Source organism: Triplophysa rosa, linkage group LG1, assembly GCF_024868665.1.
Source record: "Triplophysa rosa linkage group LG1, Trosa_1v2, whole genome shotgun sequence".
NCBI classification, from domain to species: domain Eukaryota; kingdom Metazoa; phylum Chordata; class Actinopteri; order Cypriniformes; family Nemacheilidae; genus Triplophysa; species Triplophysa rosa.
Window position 1 is genome coordinate 5,493,196 of NC_079890.1, and position 19,323 is coordinate 5,512,518.

Sequence of the window (19,323 nt, forward strand, 5' to 3'; positions counted from 1 at the left end):
TGCTGAAACGCCATAGATAACCCTCACTGCATCTCTCTTCATCTCTGTATCTGCCTCATTTAGTGACAGTATTTCATTCGTTCACCATGCCCCTGTTGACACATACGTGCTGAGGATGCCAGTGTGTGAATGTTTATCTTAGAAAGTTTTGCATTGACATTCTTGTTTGTAGTTTGTATTTCATTAATTGTTTCTGCTGCAAGTGTTCTCAGAAGAGAAGACTTAAAGATCTCTACATGATCTTTACCGACTATAACAAGCCTTCAAATAAAAAGCTTGCCGGATCATTTAAAGAGGAGAAACGCAAGAGCTTTTGCTTGGAGCTTTTTTTTTGCCTTTTGATGTTTCTTAATTGTTTTTCCCTTGTGAAACGACCAGACTCGTATGAATGGGAGCCGTGATAAGAAGCTAAAGGACTAGAGATCCCAATCTCACCCTGTCTCTATGGATGGGGTAAGTCTGGGGGCAACCCCACTCTAAACCCACCCCAAGCCCCACACACCATACCAAACCCCCTCCCTGGAAGCAGCACAATACTAAACCCAGATTTTGGTCTTTTAGTCAACCACTGTCTTCATGCACCTTCTGCAAACTGGAGTGTGGTTCTATGAATATTCTTGACAGTTTTTCAAGTTCTGTGTGCATGTGTCAGGAGACATCTGCACTAATAATTCTCTTAAACCATTGTCTTTACTTAATGGGGTGACACTACAAACATAAATGTAAGACTCCTCCCATGCCTTTGCCCACTTCTGCTTCCTTTTTGTGTTCTTATTTGAAGTTAAAAAACAAACACTTTCTGATGTGACTGTTCCAACCGAACTAGGTCCCTATGGAACTGTGGACACCATATGCAGTGCTGGTTGGGGGGGAAGAAAGTTAGCATCGCGCAATGCACAGGAAGTTCTCTAACGCTCCATTCAGGTAAAAGCACTGTGCCTCTGCCCCCTTTTTACCTGTCGTCCACCTTTATATCGTCTGCGCCTTGACCGTGTACTTGCTCAGTTTCTTCTCACCACCACCCCACCCCTCCTGTAGGTTTTTCTCACTTTTCGATACCATTGCCAGAGCCAGCTGGGTTCTCAACACGCCAGTGCTATGCTACTATCTGTTATTGCCAAAGGGGGGTGACGGGAGTGAACCTTTACTGCTTCTGTGGTTAGTGTGTTTTGGAAATGGGTCGAAGCTTGCTCTTGTAGATGATTTGTTGGTTTTTGCTGGTTTGGCTTTCTAGAGAATGGGGCGGTAAAAGCAGTTGAATAAATGGGTTTGTTAATCTATAAGTGAAAGCCAATACTGTCAATATGTATTTGAGTGTCTATTCAAAGTTATCAAGAGTTGGCTAATGAAGAAAGTGTGTAAAAGGTGAGTGTTTGCTGAGAGTCAACTGCTCTGAAGCTTGGCAGATGTGGATCTTGCTCAAGAGTATCGCCGACCTCGCCTAGCCTCCCTCCATGTGCCTTTTTTTTGTTTATTTAATTTTACCCCCAGGCTTCCTTGAGTCTGCTCGCCGTTAACGCCCAGTTCTCCGCCGCCCTCGTCGCTTCTCGAGTGCTAGTTGTTAAGTTTGTTGAGTGTTAACCACTGCCTAAACACATTCCTAAAGCTCTGTGTCGTTGGACTAGAGACTCCGACGAACTTCTATTCACAGGACTCTCATTTGGACTCCGTGACGCTGCCAGCCCTTGTCTTTGTGGGTTATTATTGATTATTATTTTCTGTATAAGCATATGCTCTTGGGCACAGTCATCCAACTTAATTGGTGTTAATCGGTGTAATACCCGTTATATTATTGGGATGACCTTTTAAGAGTTAAGGTAATGTTTTGGGTTTTTATACGAACGTTTTTATCAGCGTTTGTGGCATAACGTTCAAAGAACATAATTTGACGTGTCCCTCAAAAATAAAAAAAACTACAGTGAAGTACACCTGGGAAGTTTTTCTGAGGGTTTCAATGCAGAAATGTGAAGCTCATATTGCTAACACTTTACAATAAGGTTGTATTTGTTAACAATAATTAAGGCCTTAGCTAACATGACCTACGTTGAAGAATTTAGTTTTATTTATTATTGGTTCATGTTATTTTTTTAAATCAAAAGTTTTATCTGTTATGAATGCAGACCTTCTGCGAGGAAAACCTGTTTACTTTCGGTTTTAAGGTAAGACACAACGTTCAAATGCCAGGAACAGGCAATCTTGTTTAATCATTTGTATATATAATGTCATGTATGTTATTGAAGTACATGTTTATATTTCATTGTTGTGTAATACTGTGCCTGTCAAAATGATTTGCAACATCCGGACTACCATGTTATTATTTTTAAGCAGTTATCTGGGAATATAAGACCTCGAAATGTCATGATTGGCCAATCAGAATCAAGTATTCCAGAGTGCTGTGTAATAATGTTAGTTAATGCATTGTGAACAAACAAAAGCAATTGTATTGACATTAACTAACATTAACAAAGATGTTAAAAAACGATATTGTTTATATAGGTCATGTTAGCTAAGACATATGCTAATGTTAACAAACCTTATTATAAAGTGTTACCACGTATTTGTTTTAAGACACCATTTTTTCTTTAAAAAAGAATTTAATATTTGAATTGTATTGTTGTCTAAATTTAACATTCCAAAGTAACTTTTCTTGGCTGATAAACTTCTGGTGTTACAAGATGCAGTTTACAATGCTTTTCTTCTCTTATTGCATGATGAGGTTACAAAGGTCATATGCGTTACGCAGACAAGGCTAACATGCTCAATACGTATAATGTTGTGAAGTCTTATGATATGACTGTATTTCAGGTATATTGCCTGGTCCAGTTATTTAATGAAAGGGCCAACTTTGGTCCCCTTTTCAAACGAGAGTCTTACGTTTGCGTTTTAAGTGACTGTATCACAAGAAGATGGCACAGAGTACAGAATGTCCTGTAAGATAAGAGCAGCTTCAGATAGATACAAATTTAACTATAAAGCTACTTCAGAGCTCCTATAAGACTCTTCCTCTAAAGGGGGAAGTAAAGTGTAGTTTACCTCACCTCACTAGAAGGTGCTGTTGTCCTCGCTTTGTTTAGCCTAGGTGTTTATGCATGCATGATCAAAGGAAATCTCTTTTCAGAGATTTCTTGGCAGAAATCTCTGCCAATGCATGCCAATGTAACATCTTCACAAATATTGTAGCACACAATTGTAGTCTGCTCGTCCGAGTGAGACCTTGGGGTCTGTTTCACTTGCCTATGGATATAAAGATGTAAAATAAACCCATTAGCCCTTGTTCTGGAGAAAGAAGAACGGTCCTTGACCTAAAACCAGGTATTTGTGATATCTGGAATTACAATATTTGACAGATTTCTGTGATGTCGAATGTCTGATATAATAGATGTCAGTGGTGTTTATGAGGAACCTTCCATTTAAGATATGATTTATGTATCTCTAGAATCTCTGTGAATCCCCATACACTTCCAGCATAAACCTTATTAAATCTAAATGGTACACACTGTGGTTTTCATAGGCAATTTCTCCCCCCAACCATTTCCCTCCCCAATACTGTCATCGTTTTGAAAAATCGTAACAGATCTCTTCTGCCGCTTGCATCTCCTTACATTTAGAAAGATCCATGTTTTTCTTTCATCTCTTTTGTTTTATTTTCCATGAAACATGGATTCTTATTGTGATTTTTATAAGATTATGACCTAGTTTACCCACTGGGTAAAGGCACAATTCCAAGGCTTTTGAAGGGTAAAGTCTGACATTTTATAACTAATGTATGAAACTGGATTTATTTCCATTGCAGGCGATAGGATTCGAGCTGGTTGTAATATTTTTTACCTTATATATGCATGCTTTGTTAATGTGTGTATATGGCAAAAACTTGCAAACTTGTAATGTGTACTCTCCTACACCAGCTTCTGCATGAACACTGGCATTGCATGCTTATTGCAATAAACTAGTACTACCTGACAGCGTATGCTGTGTTGTGCTCATTTACTTATCATGGTTAAAAAAAATAAAAACAGTTTAATAAGTATATTTTGTCCTTTTTTTACTGTCTTTAAAACTGATTTGGGTCTTGTGAAATACATATTTAAGGATAAGGTCACTAAATCTAAATTATGTATCTAAATCGGTCAAAAGCACTTTCTTCCTTTTGAGATTGTAGTAACAAATGAAAAAAAAAGGGGCAGACACAGAGGGGGGCTAAACATCTCAAAACAGGCCTGTGAGCTGCACTATTTTCTTCCCATAGCAGTTAAGTGTAAGTAGTTAAAACTGGCCTCAATACCATTCTTCGGGTAAGAAGATATACTCTACTGCAAAGGACAACAGGTGTTCTTAGCAAACCAGGGGCCATCAGCAGGCGTGTACGAGGTCTTTTCCTGCCCTCCACTAAATCGGCCTCTAGTTATTGGCCCTAGTACACCATTTGTCCCGCCTCTAACACCTTTTAGGTAGCAGAACTGGATACCCACCCGACTAGTTCTCTTATTTATTAGGGTGCAGTCACGTGTGCTACTCTTGACCAGGACTGGAGCACTGGGCAGCAGAAGTTCTGCTAGCACCTCCACAGGCACCTTGGATGAGTGGAGTCTGGCCTCTTCCTCCACAGTCATTCACATACACACTGAGCTGGTGTCCACCGATAACCCACGGACAGGATTTCAAAGTTCACGACTTAAAGCGCGAGGCGCGTAACTTCTAATATTAAGCATTAGAGGGATAAGTGTAAACGATGACGGCTGTTGTTGAGACGCAGGTGCAGTATAACAGCACCTACATGATGTCTAGTACGGAAGCTTACATGACTCAGGAGGATGACTGGGACAGGGACCTTCTGCTGGATCCTGCCTGGGAGAAACAGCAGAGGAAGGTAGGGTCACATGAATGTGCTGGACGTCACTTTGAGGGGAAATATTTGTTGGTTTAAAATTATACCATGATATTACTGAAATTCATTATTGTAACTTCGTGTAATGTTCGATGTTTACATATTATTAAACTAGCTAAATTGATTTAGAGGGTATTTCACAGTATAAATATTTTATATTAACAATAACTGCAGTGCTGCTTTTTATACGAATTTATTTTTATATTATACCTCATTATAGAGCTACGTTTGGCCAATTACCTGTTACTGCAGTTATTGATAGAGTAGCCTAAATCTAGTGCCACTTTCACACTAAACTAGAAGAGTGTAAAATATTTCAACACGTATTAAAAACACTGTATATGCAATGGTTGAGCTTGATTCCTTACATTATAGTATAAACTATCGTGTAACTCTGACCAACGTTTTTAGAAGCAGTCTATTCAGTATTTAGTTTCAGTTTTCCTCAGCGTTGTCCCACACCTTCCCGCCCTCCTTACTAACTTCAGTATTAATTTAAAACTGTTACTGCTCTCAAACACACACACTTGACTGCTATACGTGACTGTAATACAAGTATGATATCCATATAAACGTCTAAAATCGCTTTGGGAGTTCAATAAATGCGTGGTACTTACATTACCTCACAGAATCGCGTGCGCGATTATTCTGTAGATGCCTTACAGGTACAAAAAAAACCGTATTTGTAAACTTGTAGTTTTGGCATTAAAAAAGACCAGGCAGAAGGGGGTTAATATGACGTTTCTGAGGATCAGATGGAAGACGAAAACGACAGGTGAAGTTACCAGACCGTCACTGGAACTCTTGTCAATGCACGGTCTGTGAATGACGTCAGCACGTCCTCGCAAAGATCAACTGATTGATGTGTGCAAAGTGAACCAAAGATTTATGGTGTCAAGCACAGGCACGTTTGTCATGCCAGAAATAGAAAGTTTGAATACACAAGTTGCCCTATAATCAGATATTTTTCCACACTTTTTCACCAATGCAATATGTTTTGAAATATGTTATCAGCATAAGTTTAATTGTTTTAAGAAGTTAATGGCCTTTCAAGACTATTGGGGCACTGACTGAATCTGCCAAATGTTTGATTGCAAAATTCTTCCAAGGCACTGAAAGTTTTTTTTACCAAAGCTTAAATAAACACCTTGCTAGACAGTTATTTAAACAGTTAAGTCATGCTTTACGTTTAATATTCACCTCAATTGTTGAAATTATATGTAAAAGAACAATCAAAGTGATTGCATGATATAAAACAGCATACAAATGTCAGAAAGATATCAGTCCTGCCTGTTGGGGATAAATAACTGTGATTTTTACAACACAGATAAGTAGTCACAGTGTCTCGGGTCTCTTGCAGTGCCCAAAATTGCCTACAGGATAAAATGCTGATTGAGATGCATCCCATGTCTTTAATATTGGATTAATTTAAAACATGATATTTGTAAGAACCGTAATGATCTTAGGCTAAAACAATTGAAAATCTCATGGCGATCATGATGGTAAAAAAAGCATTTCATTTGCAGACACACTGTCAAAAGGTGCCTCACAAACACTTGGATGTTGGCTAGACCTGACAAGGTTGAAAGACTTCAACAGGTGGTGAGAGAGAGAGAGAGAGAGAGAGAGAGAGAGAGCGCAAGAGAAGTGCAAGGAGGTTTCATTTCAGTCTGTGAATAAACATGTCCTAAAAATACTCCTTAACCTTGCCGCCCCACCTCCCTTATTCCTCCCTCATCTTCTCCATTCTTAAGGCCGCCTTTTCTGACCTCTTTTGCGCTCTCTCTCTTTCTCTCTCTCTCTCTCTCTCTCTCTCTCTCTCTCTCTCTCTCTCTCTCTCTCTCTCTCTATTCCACAGCCAGCAAAAAACAGCACCATGTCAATTGTCACTATTTTAATGGCGTAACATTTTTAAAGTGTACTCAGTGGTGTTCCATGGCCGGCACCTCCTACCTCAAAGGTGATCCAATCCACTGAATTTACATATGACCATAGTTATTTTTTGCCCCTTTGGCAAAAACTAGTTTGAATAGGCCAGTTACAACACTAAAACTATTCCTCCAGTTAAGCAGTGCTTTTGGTTTTGCAGTGGTTTTAGTTACCATGTATGAACAAGTTGATAACTTTAAGTTATCAATTCAATTTTGTTTTTTGTCTTAAAAAGTCTCAGACATCAAATGGGCCCATTGGAGAGAGCGTTTGAACATTCTCTGGCATGTTAGATCAGCATAAGGAGCTGATATCACAGCGTAAATATAGAAAGTGCATCATTTTGCAATGAAACGAATACGGATGTTGTATGGGTGGGGGTGAGGGGCTTGTTCTGCACCTGTTCTAATGCCCCAACGCACATATACAGAAGTCCTTGTAATAAAGTGATTGTCAACATGCTGTTTCATTTGATATGTGTCAAATGGCAGCAGAAAATAGACAAATCGTTTCTCAGCGGCTCCCTAATGTTGACTAGTAAATTCTGAGTATGATGTGCACCCCCACAATCCAGCTTTAAATAGCTGATATCCAGGCCCACACATAATCTGTACACACAGAAACCTGCAGAAAGCTTCACAGATTTCCGTCATTCACAAAGTTCAAGCTCAACCCACTTGGGTGTTTATCACAAATTTGTACAGTTTGTACAGATGCTTTCAGCGAATGGGCATAGTTTTGTCAGCTCCAGGACAGCTCCATTTAGGATAATTTACCATGTTGAAATTCATTCCTCTCAGTTTCACAGACTCTGAACCCATCCCTAACAGAACAAGTCTCAGCACTGCCACCTGGAGGAACATGCATATATTACAATTTTCTTGATATGCAGATTTAAATGTTCAACGTTAAACGCTTAATATAAATGTAAAAAGTAGTATAGTATAAATATAATAGTATAAGTCTGTTTAAGTCTTCTGTTGAACAGTTCAAAGCTGTAGCAAAGCTGTCAGCTTCACAGTTTTGTTTTGCAAAGTGCATTCTCCTTGCTAAATAGTTTATTGTGTTGTATTGTTTATTTATTGGCCTTGCGGAAAATCTCCTTGTATCTGTGGCACCCTCCAGTCATCAACAACAATAACATTATCAATTACAAGCAAAGCACATGACATTACATTAACAACACAACAAATACACCCAACATTAAACACCAGACCTCCCATTTCCAATAGCAAAATTACACAAGGAATACAGAGACACCTGTGGTATCACAGGGATTTATTTAACAAAGCTATGCTGGAGAATATAAAAGATCTTTGTGCACGGGCAGTCAGTACCAACGGTACCCTATATCTTCGCCCAAATGGTCAACAGCTCATATTCACCATAAAGAGGATGTAATTCATCGCGGAGAATTATATGGCTTTTCCTCACAACCCGAGATTCACATAATGTGGTCATAGCATGTTGCTGTTGGCCTGAAATCTTACTTGCCATATTTACGATCTTATTCAATTCATTTTTATTTACTACAGACAGTGAAAAATACCAAGCAAGGAAGCCGAAAGTCAAAATACTCTCCACAAATGAACGATAGAAAAGAACCATTATATGTTTATCCACACCAAACTGCCGAAGCTTACGCATGAAACAGTCGTTGCATCCCCTTCTTATAAATTGCCCCTGTATTTGCAACCCCATGTCAATTTTGAGTCAATGACTGTCCCCAAATATTTGTATTCGTCTACTACTTCAATACGCTCACCATTTACAGTTATGTGTTGGTGTGTATCACAGCCTGTTCTGAAATCAAATATCATCTCTTTTGTTTTACTGATGTTTAACTGAAGGACACTGGATTGACTCCAATCAACAAACTCATCCACACACCTACGATATTCCACTTCATCTTCAGTGATCAAACCAACAATTGCCGTATCATCTGCATATTTAACAGTAAAGACATCAGATGACATACCCACACATTCATTTGTATAGAGGGCAAATAGAACACGATCTAACACTATTTTTTCAAAACTCTTCATTACAGTAGATGTCAAAGCTACTGGACGATAATCAATCGTTTAAAGGACTGATGCTGAGTTTACAGTGACAGTTTTGGAGATTTGTTTGTCGGATGTTGTGGCAACGTGGATTTTGCACTAAATTGTATTTTACATTGAGCAATTCTAGGGCTAAGCAATCAAGTATTTGCAGTATTTCTTCAAGAATTTTGTTGGTGATGTAAGTAAAGCATTATTTAGGTGTGTTTGTAGATTGTCATATAACTCATTTAACTTCTTCATGACTCTACATATGGGTTAATTTAGTCTAAGTTGATTTTAGTTGTACATACAAATAATTTGTGTTTATTTTGTTAAAAAGAAAATGTCTTTAAAACTACTGTATATTTTACACGATTTTACTGTAGTTGAAGTGGGCAACAAATGTTGTTTGGGTCACATATATATTTACAATGAAAAAGATCCCATTTTTAAACTCAATATACCAATTTTAAGGCCAATCTATCAACCCAAAATATACATATTGACTATCATTCTGAAAAAAGTCAGAAAAAAATATTATTTTACAAATTATTTTCAGCTATATCAGCCAGATTTTAGTATACCTATATGTTAGAAAAATATGTGCTTAAAAATGTACAGCTTCTTTATTTAGTACCTTTAATCCTTGAAATTAACAAAACCTTAATAGTACAATAAGACAGCATTCTTACAGTTTATGGGTCCTTTGGAGCAGGTACTGTATATACGCACTGCCTAAGTAAATTATTAATGACCTTTTATTAACCTTTTTAAATGTCAAAACAGAGTCAAACAGAGAATAGAATTTAACATTTTAGTTATTGTTTTTAAAGCACTACGGTCTAGCTCCAACCTATTTATCTGATCTCTTACGTTGTCATAATCCGTCCAGGGCACTTAGATCCGGCAAACTTTGAGTGCTTTCTGTTCGTAGATCAAGGTTAAAACATCGTGGGGACGCGATAGCGGGCCCTAAACTCTGGCATAGCCTCCCGGTATCGATCCGAATGGTGTTTTAACTCTTTTAAATCAAAACTGAAAACTCATTTTCTTAGCGTGGGTCTTTAAAATATTATTCAATTTTTTTCTTCATTTATCTATTTATTTATTTTCTTTCTTTTTTCAATTATGTTTTCTTATAGATTGTTATAGATTCAGTTTTTTATTTGAGCCTCCTGATCTGTACAGCACTTTTGTCAACCTTGGGTTGTTTTTAAATATGCCTTATAGATAAATGATGAAAATGAAATGAAATGTTATAATAGTTATTCATGTGGGAAAAGCCAACCCCGATCAAATTAAGTTGACGTCTGTTAACTGCAGTGTGAAATAGTCTTTTTCTGCCAGTCATTTTTGTGAGGGCCACTTCTGGTTTTGTAGCCGAGTAGAGTTACAATGTTTCCGTTGCCTCTGAGTGTTCTGATCTTTTTCATGAGAGGTAAGATGTCATACTGACATAGCAGTCATTCCTGATACTGAAATCCTTTGGCAGAACAGATTCAGATCGAGCTGTCTGGTGTATTTGCGTAAAAAAATGTGGATGCTTTCCACTTTTAGTATAGGCTATTTGCTGAGGTTGTGGGCTGTATAAATAGACCGTGTGTTATGTATTGGCCTCTGTGACATTTTAAATTATAGTGAGCGATAAAACAATCACATACAAGTCCATAAGTTACTTAATTTTTGCTTTGGAAGTTATTTATTTAGTACAAATTCCTTTCAACCCAATAATGACATATTGACAATCACTTTATGTGAAAAAAACAATCACTTTTTGTCTGGACATTGATTAAAAAACGATTAGCAAACATGCTAACACATTGAGCTGAGGCTTAATTGTTTTTGAAATTTCAATCTATCTAGCAAAATAACATTAAGAATATGTCTCAAAATAAGTAGGCTATGCAAACCCCATGTTTTCTCAGGGTTGGATGTAAGCAGTAGCCTAATGTTTATTGTTTTTACATGCGACTGTGAAACACTGCCCTGAGAATTTTCATGGTCAGGGGTTTTCCTGCTTTTAAAACTGTCCATTTTTAATAAATATCAAATTGAATGTCTATGTTAAATGTTTTGTTAAGTGACGTTTACTTGTGGTCTGATGAGGAACAGTGTTTCAATCACACCTTCCTGACTCTAGCCAACAAATACAATCATGTGACCTAATCATGTGACGCCAGACATATATATATATATATATCATGACACAACAGTGATGTAAGGTAGACATGAATAGTAATGAAATTGATTTAAATGAACTAAAATAATGTCACATTTAGTTAGAAATAACATCTTTTTGATGGGAAGTAAATTATCTCACCCCAGTTTTAGTGCCTACTAAATGATAGGACAAATATAGGCGTATACTGTATTCATATTTTAGTGTTTACTTAACTTGCCCCAACATACCCCAAATTTGGTGTAAAAAAATAGGTTTTAATGAACAACCTCCTGTGGTTGACAAACAACATTTTCTGAAGGTTAAGCAACTCTGTTCACTTACCATTTGATTAAAGGAAGAGTTAAGGGGGAGAGAGAGAGAGATTGTGTGGTCAGATCAGATGTCAGTTGCTATTCCAGAAGCCGTGTCCTTGTAGGGCAACAACTATAAACTACCAAAGACAGAGTTCACATGGGCCTCACGATAGATTTATGCCTGTGTTAGTGTGTATAGATGTGTTTGTGTTCGGATATTCGCAAATGTGTGCTGGTTATGTCTCTATGTAGCTGTTATTTCAGATTGCTTGCTAAAAGATGTTTAAGCTAATATTATGTGTTTTTTTGTATGTACTATGATAATATGAAGGTATTTTTAGGCTAATTCATACTGATCCAACAAACGCCAACATTCTAAATTCTCATTCACATTAATCCAACAAACGCCAACAGGGGTTTCACACTACTCCAACAAACGTCAATGTTGGGTCAGTATGAATCAGCCAAATTTACATATCCTGGAGTAGCATTTTGACAGCGTGGTGTATTACTACATATATGGTACTATATATTAACTATAATGGTGTGATATCATCCATGACGTGTGATGTAAAGTTGATATTGTAAGGCGATCTTGTAATGTGGTGTCGTGTAATGGTGTGTATGTACCGTGAGGATATGAGCCATCCGTCCTCATCATACACATCATCCATCTGGCCAACTCATTACTGAAGAGCCAAATTAAGATTGATGAGTCTACAGCTACTCTGTACTCTGAGTCTACAGTAATCAGAAGTGTTGCTAAATTTCCCCTTTGAGTTTTTCTCAGTTTACATTTTTTTGTTATTACAATCCACATAAATGTCTAAAAGGTGTGATTTTGTCTTGTTTCAAACACACTGTGGCATCTATAAAAAGACTTTGACGCAAACAATTTTGTTTCCTTCAGTGAACAAAATGCAATTCAGAGCCATTTTTGTTTGACAGCTATTGTTCAAATGTAACAGACGTGATGTTGTGTGCATGGCCGTGCCCACCATTGAGGTCCCCCCTCAGTAGTTTTGTCGTGAAAAAAATTGCCTAATAGGATAAACTGTATGTAGTACTGCCAATGTTGTAAAAAACGCCTAGATCTTGATTTACCTCAACTGTTTAACAGCGCTCTTAAGTGTGAATCTGATTGAGTTGGCCAATCAAATGAAGAAAGGCGAGGATTACTGTCCAATCAATTGAAAGAAGGCGAGAGTTGCTCTTGACAGAAGTCAAGCTCGAGTTCAGTTTCTACTGTGAAAGAGCGCGATGTAAGTAGCTAACTGTTTAATGTTTTATTATAGAAATGTTAGCGGCCATTCACATGTCGGGTCTAAAAATGCGTGCAAAACGCTCACTGTGTCGCTTTCTCCCTCTTTTCAGAGCACCCGGGAGTTTGCGCTCACGTTTTAAGCGCGTCAACATTTCAACAACAAACCTGAGTAAACGACCGATTGTAATATCCAGTATTCCAAACTACAAAACGCCGAAAACATATCATTTACGTATTTAATGTCAGTTTGACGCGACAAAAACATTACCAGACCTTCACTAGTTCATGCTAAACTGCGTGGCTTTGACTCGGGTGTGTTTATAAATTGTGGTTAGCCTATTAAAACAACTATATGATTTGCAAATAATTCAAATGCATCACTTTTAAACAAATTCTCGTTCTTTAATTCTGTTTCTGTATTATTTTAAGTTGACCTATCTTTAATAAAAAATAAAACAACTTCTGTAGTTACACAAAAAAGTTAAAGGGACAGTTCACTCTAAAATGGAAACCTTTATGTAATTTCAAACCCAAATGCATGATCCTTTATGAAAGACAGGTTGTATTTCAATCTGGTAGTATTTGTATAAAAATATCAATTGACCATGTGTTTTCTTTCATTACTGATAAACATGAAAAGACAGAGATGGTTTTAGCAATTGTTATGTAATTTGCACTCCAAACGTTTTAAAATGCGCATGTGTAGATCAAGAAAAGTCAATTTTTTTGTTTGGGACAAATTCAGTTTTTGGACCTCGGTATTTCCAAAATCCTGCGTACGGCCCTGGTTGTGTGCAGAGGCTTTTCCATTAAATACTTTTGCACCGTCAATGATGTCATGGCAACTGTATGTGAAAATGATGTATTAATGAAGATATAACTTATTTTTATGGATTTAGGACTCTTTCATTAACAGACTCTCTCTCACACACACTCAGGCCTGAAGTAATGGCAGACACATAGTAATGGGTCCTTCATTTTGCAGTCGTATCCTCAGAGGTTTTCAGTCTCACTTCTGTGAACACATTAATGAGCGCTGCCATGCTTGATAAATTTTGAAATGTAAGATGTCAGGCCCTTGCATGCCTCGAGTGTGTGTGTGTTGCGTGACAGAAGGGTTGCTGGTGTGTCATTCCTTTGGGATGATTTCAGATTTTCCAGACTGCATCACCAATTAACATCATTATTCAACCCAAAGTCGGAAGAACATGTTGCTCATAAGGCATCATAATTGCTCAAAGATTTTGTAGAGGTTAGTTTTGCCGTACTCTGTGGTGACATTGTGAACGTGCTTTTAGGAGTGAAAATGTAACATTTTGTTGATTAAATATTGATGTTGTGAATTCATTGTGTAGGACAGTGTTTTAAAAGTTATTGCAGAAAACACATCTGACATGCAAAATTTTCCATTTCCATCTCCTTTAAATTTTAATCAAATGTAACTACGATGCCACAGTTTTCCTTTCCAAGAATCAAACTGCATCAGAAAAAAACTCAGAACTTTGCTAACGTTCACTAATTCTTTTCTATGTTATCCAAAACATTGCATTAATGTTAAAAGAGCATTTAATTAAGATTACATGTAATTGCTAACATACAGTATATTGGGGAACGCAGCTTAATAAAAGGATTAAATACTATCCCAAATCAAAAAATGCTTCTGTAATGGTTACGTTTAGGGATTGGTTAGAAACATAACCAAAATTCTGTCTTGAACAGAAATTAGAAAATAATTTTAAACCTTTTCAACCTCATGTCATATCAAATTGTAACACATACAAAATTGAAAGAACCAAACAGAACAACTGATAGAGTCCAGAATTCCTCAGTATTCCTCAGTATAAGTTCAGACCGCAGGGAAAGTGGATGTGAGTCAAGGGAACTGCATGCGTTCGCTTCATTCTTTGTCCATCAAGAGAATGAACGAGTAGGAGAATGAACGACAGCCATCCAGACAGATGAAAAGCTATTAATACAGCCGTATTAATACAGCCTCAAGCATGTGTATCTGTGAGTGCATTGTACGGACATTGTGTTGCTCTTTATTTTTATGGACCACAACATAGCACGTGTGAATAATACATATTTTTAAAAGCACTTTGTGATGAACAGACCTCACAGCTGAGCTCTAGAAACAGGCATTTTTGTGCCACATAAACCTTCCAGTGCTCTCATGTCTGCCTCTATTTTTAATTGCATTGCAATATTTGCACAGCTCCAGGATTGCCTGATGTGCGTAACCAAAACAGCAAAATGGCCAGTCGAAACTAGAGCGAAACCAGCCTGACAACCCCAGCCCAAATACCAAAACTCAAAATATGCCACTCCTAATACACATATTACAGAATCACTGTATAGTAACAATCATACAAACAATCATGGTTTGGTTTTATAAATAACAAAAATATTTTTTACAAAATTCTTGATTTAATTAACCTTTAACCCAAGGAACAAAAAAGAACCCATGGAAATGGTTTAAAAGTAGTTTAAATCTGCGGTAAAACTACAGATTTGGCAACCCTGCTCAGCTCTCTGATATAGGTGATTGTCATTCAATCGCTATGTCGCTGTGGTTTAACCTTTTTTTACGTAGTTTCTGGTAGCTTTATAACATATTATTGTTCATTTATTTGTTTATATATTATTTGTAGCTAATTCTAAAAGTAACCGCATAACAAGCAAAATAATGTACAGTCCTGTGGTGATTAATCTTATCCCACAGATTGTCTACAGTCAGCAACACAAGGCTTTTAATCTATTAAAATGCTTTTAATCTATTGTGGTAAAATAAATAATCTAATTATAAACTTTTTTATATAATGCGAGGTCACATCATGTCAGGCATTCATTGCAAATAATGCAGAACATACTGTTTAAAAATAACTGCACATTATCCATTACTTAAAAAAACTCTTTTGGGACTAAATTTGCTTGCTAAAAATGGCAGTGCTCTAATTTAGAATAAACATAACATTATCATCCGTTAGTGTGGATGCAAACTTAATTACTACAGTATGTAACTGTTTAATAGTCATTGTGCTTGGAGTGAACTGGTCATGAGACTTCTATAGAATTACAATTACAATAGACAGTATTTCAGGTGCGACTGAGCTAACCTGTGACTTTCACCTGACCTCTGCTGCCTGTCTCAGTGCAGCTTCATTACATCTGACAGTGACAAAATGCAATGTGACAAAACTGAAACACTTCCTTTCTAAAGTGAAGATGCAGCAATAATGCCACCAGAGGTCATTCAGTGATTTAAAGTGATAGTTCACCCACAACTAAAAATTCTGTCATCATTTACTCACCCTCTTGTCATTTCAAACCTGTAAAAAAAGTGAATTCATTTTTCTTCAAAATATCTTCTTTTGTGTTCTGCGGAAAGAAGAAAGTCATACATTTTAAATGACAACAGTATGAGTAAATAATGACAGAATTTTCATTTGTGGGTGAACTGTCCCTTTAATGCAACACTCACAGTTAGCAATGCAATGCTAATTTTCAGCGTGAGCAGAGTTTATACAAATTACCTTTAAAACAAATGAATAGCAACTAGCAAAAGTTTGACTTCTTTCTTCTCCTCACTCAAACGCAACCCGCCTAAAATAGCAGGGCAATTCTAACCACAACCTTCGGTCATAAGTTGGCTTAAAAGGTCACCTATTAAAGGGCTTCCCTAGACGTCCACTGGGGTTTGGACAAGGCAGGCATCTCCTCTCATGCTGATAGTGCATTACCTCACTTCTAAAGCTTAACCCCCACATGAGCACACAAACACACACCCACACACATGCTGGTAACAGGTGGACACTGCAGTGAAATGAATTTACTTAACAGAGTGGAAGTGGCAGCTGCACTCACAGAGAGCGGTTATTTAAAGGTTCAGGGCTGCTTAGTTAGTTATTAGCCGATATTTATTTTGGTACTAGTGTAATTGTTTTAGCTGTTGTTGTTGGTTCGCATACTTTTATCAGGAAATTCTTTCTTAATAAATAAAAGATAGAATTCAGAAAAAACAGGCTTCTCTCTCTCTGCCTGTTGCGTCTCTTACTTTCCTGCTTAGGAATCTCTCTCGCCTGTGTCTCGGGTGTCCTGTGACATCCAGATTTAGATATTGTCACCCCCTCTCCGCTCTCATTCTTTTTAACCTCTGTTATGTAGTATACTCTCTTAATATCTACATTAAATCATCTTGTCTAAAGCTTATGTTTCTATAGATTTAAATGTACAACTTAGAACCAAAATGCATTTGCAGTTAAAGAATGTTTAAACTGTTTTCTTTAGAAAACACATATTTATGTAGTACTGTTTTAAGAACCTAAAACATATATGCTAATATGAAAAACCTAAAATAGAGCCTTGGAAAACTTTTTAAATCTTTATATTATCTTCAAGGCCAACTATCTTCTTTTTCCTCTTCAGAGCTCTATAGTTTTTGCCGTCTAAATTTAGATTTGGCTCTCTGTGTTGGCTGCCCACCCACTCAGCCCTACAGAGACCCCTACCTGTAGCTTCTAAAACTATTACACCTTCTCCCATAATCTCTTTTTCCAATCGCATTGCCTTTTCCCTTCTCCCTTCTCCTTTTACCATATTTGTTTATTCATATTTTTATTTCCACTATCTCGGTAGCTCTTCAGAAGCTGGTTCTCTTTCAGTTTTCGCATCAGGAACTCCTACATTTCACATTGTTGACCACCTATACTCCTCATTCAAGCAAAACTCACCTGCTCTGCGTGAACAAAGAAATGAACACTTCACACATTCAGATTGATTAGCTTTGCCCCGTTACGCCTACAGCACTGTCACACAGTTTTTCTTAGTATTTCTCCAGTTCCAGGAAGCAGAATGTATTTCTAAATTGCTCATGTGCTCTTGAGTTATTATATTCTGAAACTAGTTATAGGAATGCATTTTGGGGGTACTATATTAGTAAGTTATCCTCCAACCCATACAATGGTATACGACCCAAAGGAGCGTTCTTTAATTAGTGCCTCTACCATCATGTGTTGCCCAGAAGTTCCCGTAGCTCATTTGGTAGAGCCTTGCATTAGCAATGCGAGAATGACTGGTTTGATTCCAGGAATAATATATTACCTACTAATAAAATGTGAACCTAGACCACAAAACCACTCATAAGGGTCAATTTAGATGTCATATAAAAGCTGAATTAATAAGCTTTCCATAGGACAATATTTGACCGAGATACAACTATTTGAAAATCAAAATATTGAGAAAGCCGCCTTTAAAGTTGTCCATCAGAGGCGCTGTATAAGAAACAGGTTTGTTTTAACACTCTCTATTGGCTTGTAATGCTGTACATTGTGGAGAGTAGATGAACCCGAAAGCGGAAATTCTAACACTGTGTCTATACCGGACGCGGTGCGGCGACACATGGCCTGTTCTAATGGGATTGTCGCGCTGCATCGCGCCACGTCCGGTTTGGACAAATTTTAAAAATATAATGGGTTCTAATTTTTTCTACTGTCTCTTGTCGCATCGCGCCGCACCACAACCGGTGTAGACACGGTGTAAGATTTACATGATACCAAACTTGAGTGGGTAAATTTCCAAAGAGCGGACAGTGAGTAAATTTTATAGGCGTGTTTCCCTCCATTTTTGTTCTCGATTTTGCTGCATCCACCCACAAAAATAAAGCGTTGATATATTTACTGTAGGAAATTTACAAAATATCTATATTGAACATCTTTACTTAATATCCTAATGATTTTTGGCATAAAAGAAAAATCTATAATTTTGACCCATACAATGTATTGTTGGCTATTGCTACAAATATACCCATGCTATTTTGTGAGCTTAATGTTGTAAAAATGGTGGGTAAGGGGCTATTATATATAAACAATCACACATTTTGATTGGTAGTGGTGGTCAAACGTTATTTCATGACAGCACATGCAACAAGCATGTATTTTTTTGTCAGCTATATAGGGGGTTTAACTTTAAAACTTAACTATACCGCTGGCACAAATGATTTAGGACAAATTCAAATTAGCTCACAGTAGGGCTTAATCCAGCATAATAGGAGCTACCAGTAATGTAGCTAGAGACCAATTAACTAGAGACCAATTTCACTTTTTGTCTCATTTGGCTGTGGGGCCAACAAATGGCCCATGTAACTACGGGCAACTGGAGCCACATCTTTCACCAGCTGGCATCGTTCGCATTCCCTGACCCAGTGGGCCGTGTCAGCTGCCATACCTGGCCAGTAACAGCGCTGCCTCACCAGCTCAAGGGTACGTTCGATGCCTTGATGTCCATGCTGCTGGTGCAACAGTGTCAATACCTCAGATGTCAAGATGCCAGGCAACACCAGCTGAAGTACCTCCTCACCACCATCTGAGCGGAAAATCTTACAGTAGAGCAAGCCTTCCTCTTCTACCAACCGGTCCCATTGTTGTAGAAGTAGCAAAACGGGTTTAGACAGACATCGCCGCTCTCCTAACCCTGGTCGCTGCCCCTTACATCAATGTTTCAAAACTTCGCCCACCACAGGATCTGTCTCCTGTAACAAATGCACATCGGCAACTGTATGGCTGGGCATAACTTGAATTGCGTTCAATGTAGCTGCAACCACTGGTTCAACAGCTACAACCCCTAAAATCTCCCTATATCCCTGCTCCTGACCAGAATCAGGAGCCAGAAAACCAGCAAGCCGGAAAGGTAACGGAAAGGTCCTTACGAGTCTTGGAATTACAGTAAGT

The 19,323-nt window shown here is 37.6% G+C and overlaps 1 protein-coding gene across 1 annotated transcript in view; it reads left to right on the forward strand.

Moving 5' to 3' along the window:
- The first annotated feature begins 4,505 nt into the window (after positions 1 to 4,505).
- The window catches only part of actn3b (actinin alpha 3b), a 35,131-nt gene continuing 20,313 nt past the window's right edge, over positions 4,506 to 19,323 (forward strand). The window contains exon 1 of the mRNA XM_057339282.1: positions 4,506 to 4,867. Coding sequence (XP_057195265.1) covers positions 4,730 to 4,867 — 138 coding nt within the window. The 5' untranslated portion in view covers positions 4,506 to 4,729. The remainder of the gene's footprint in view (positions 4,868 to 19,323) is intronic.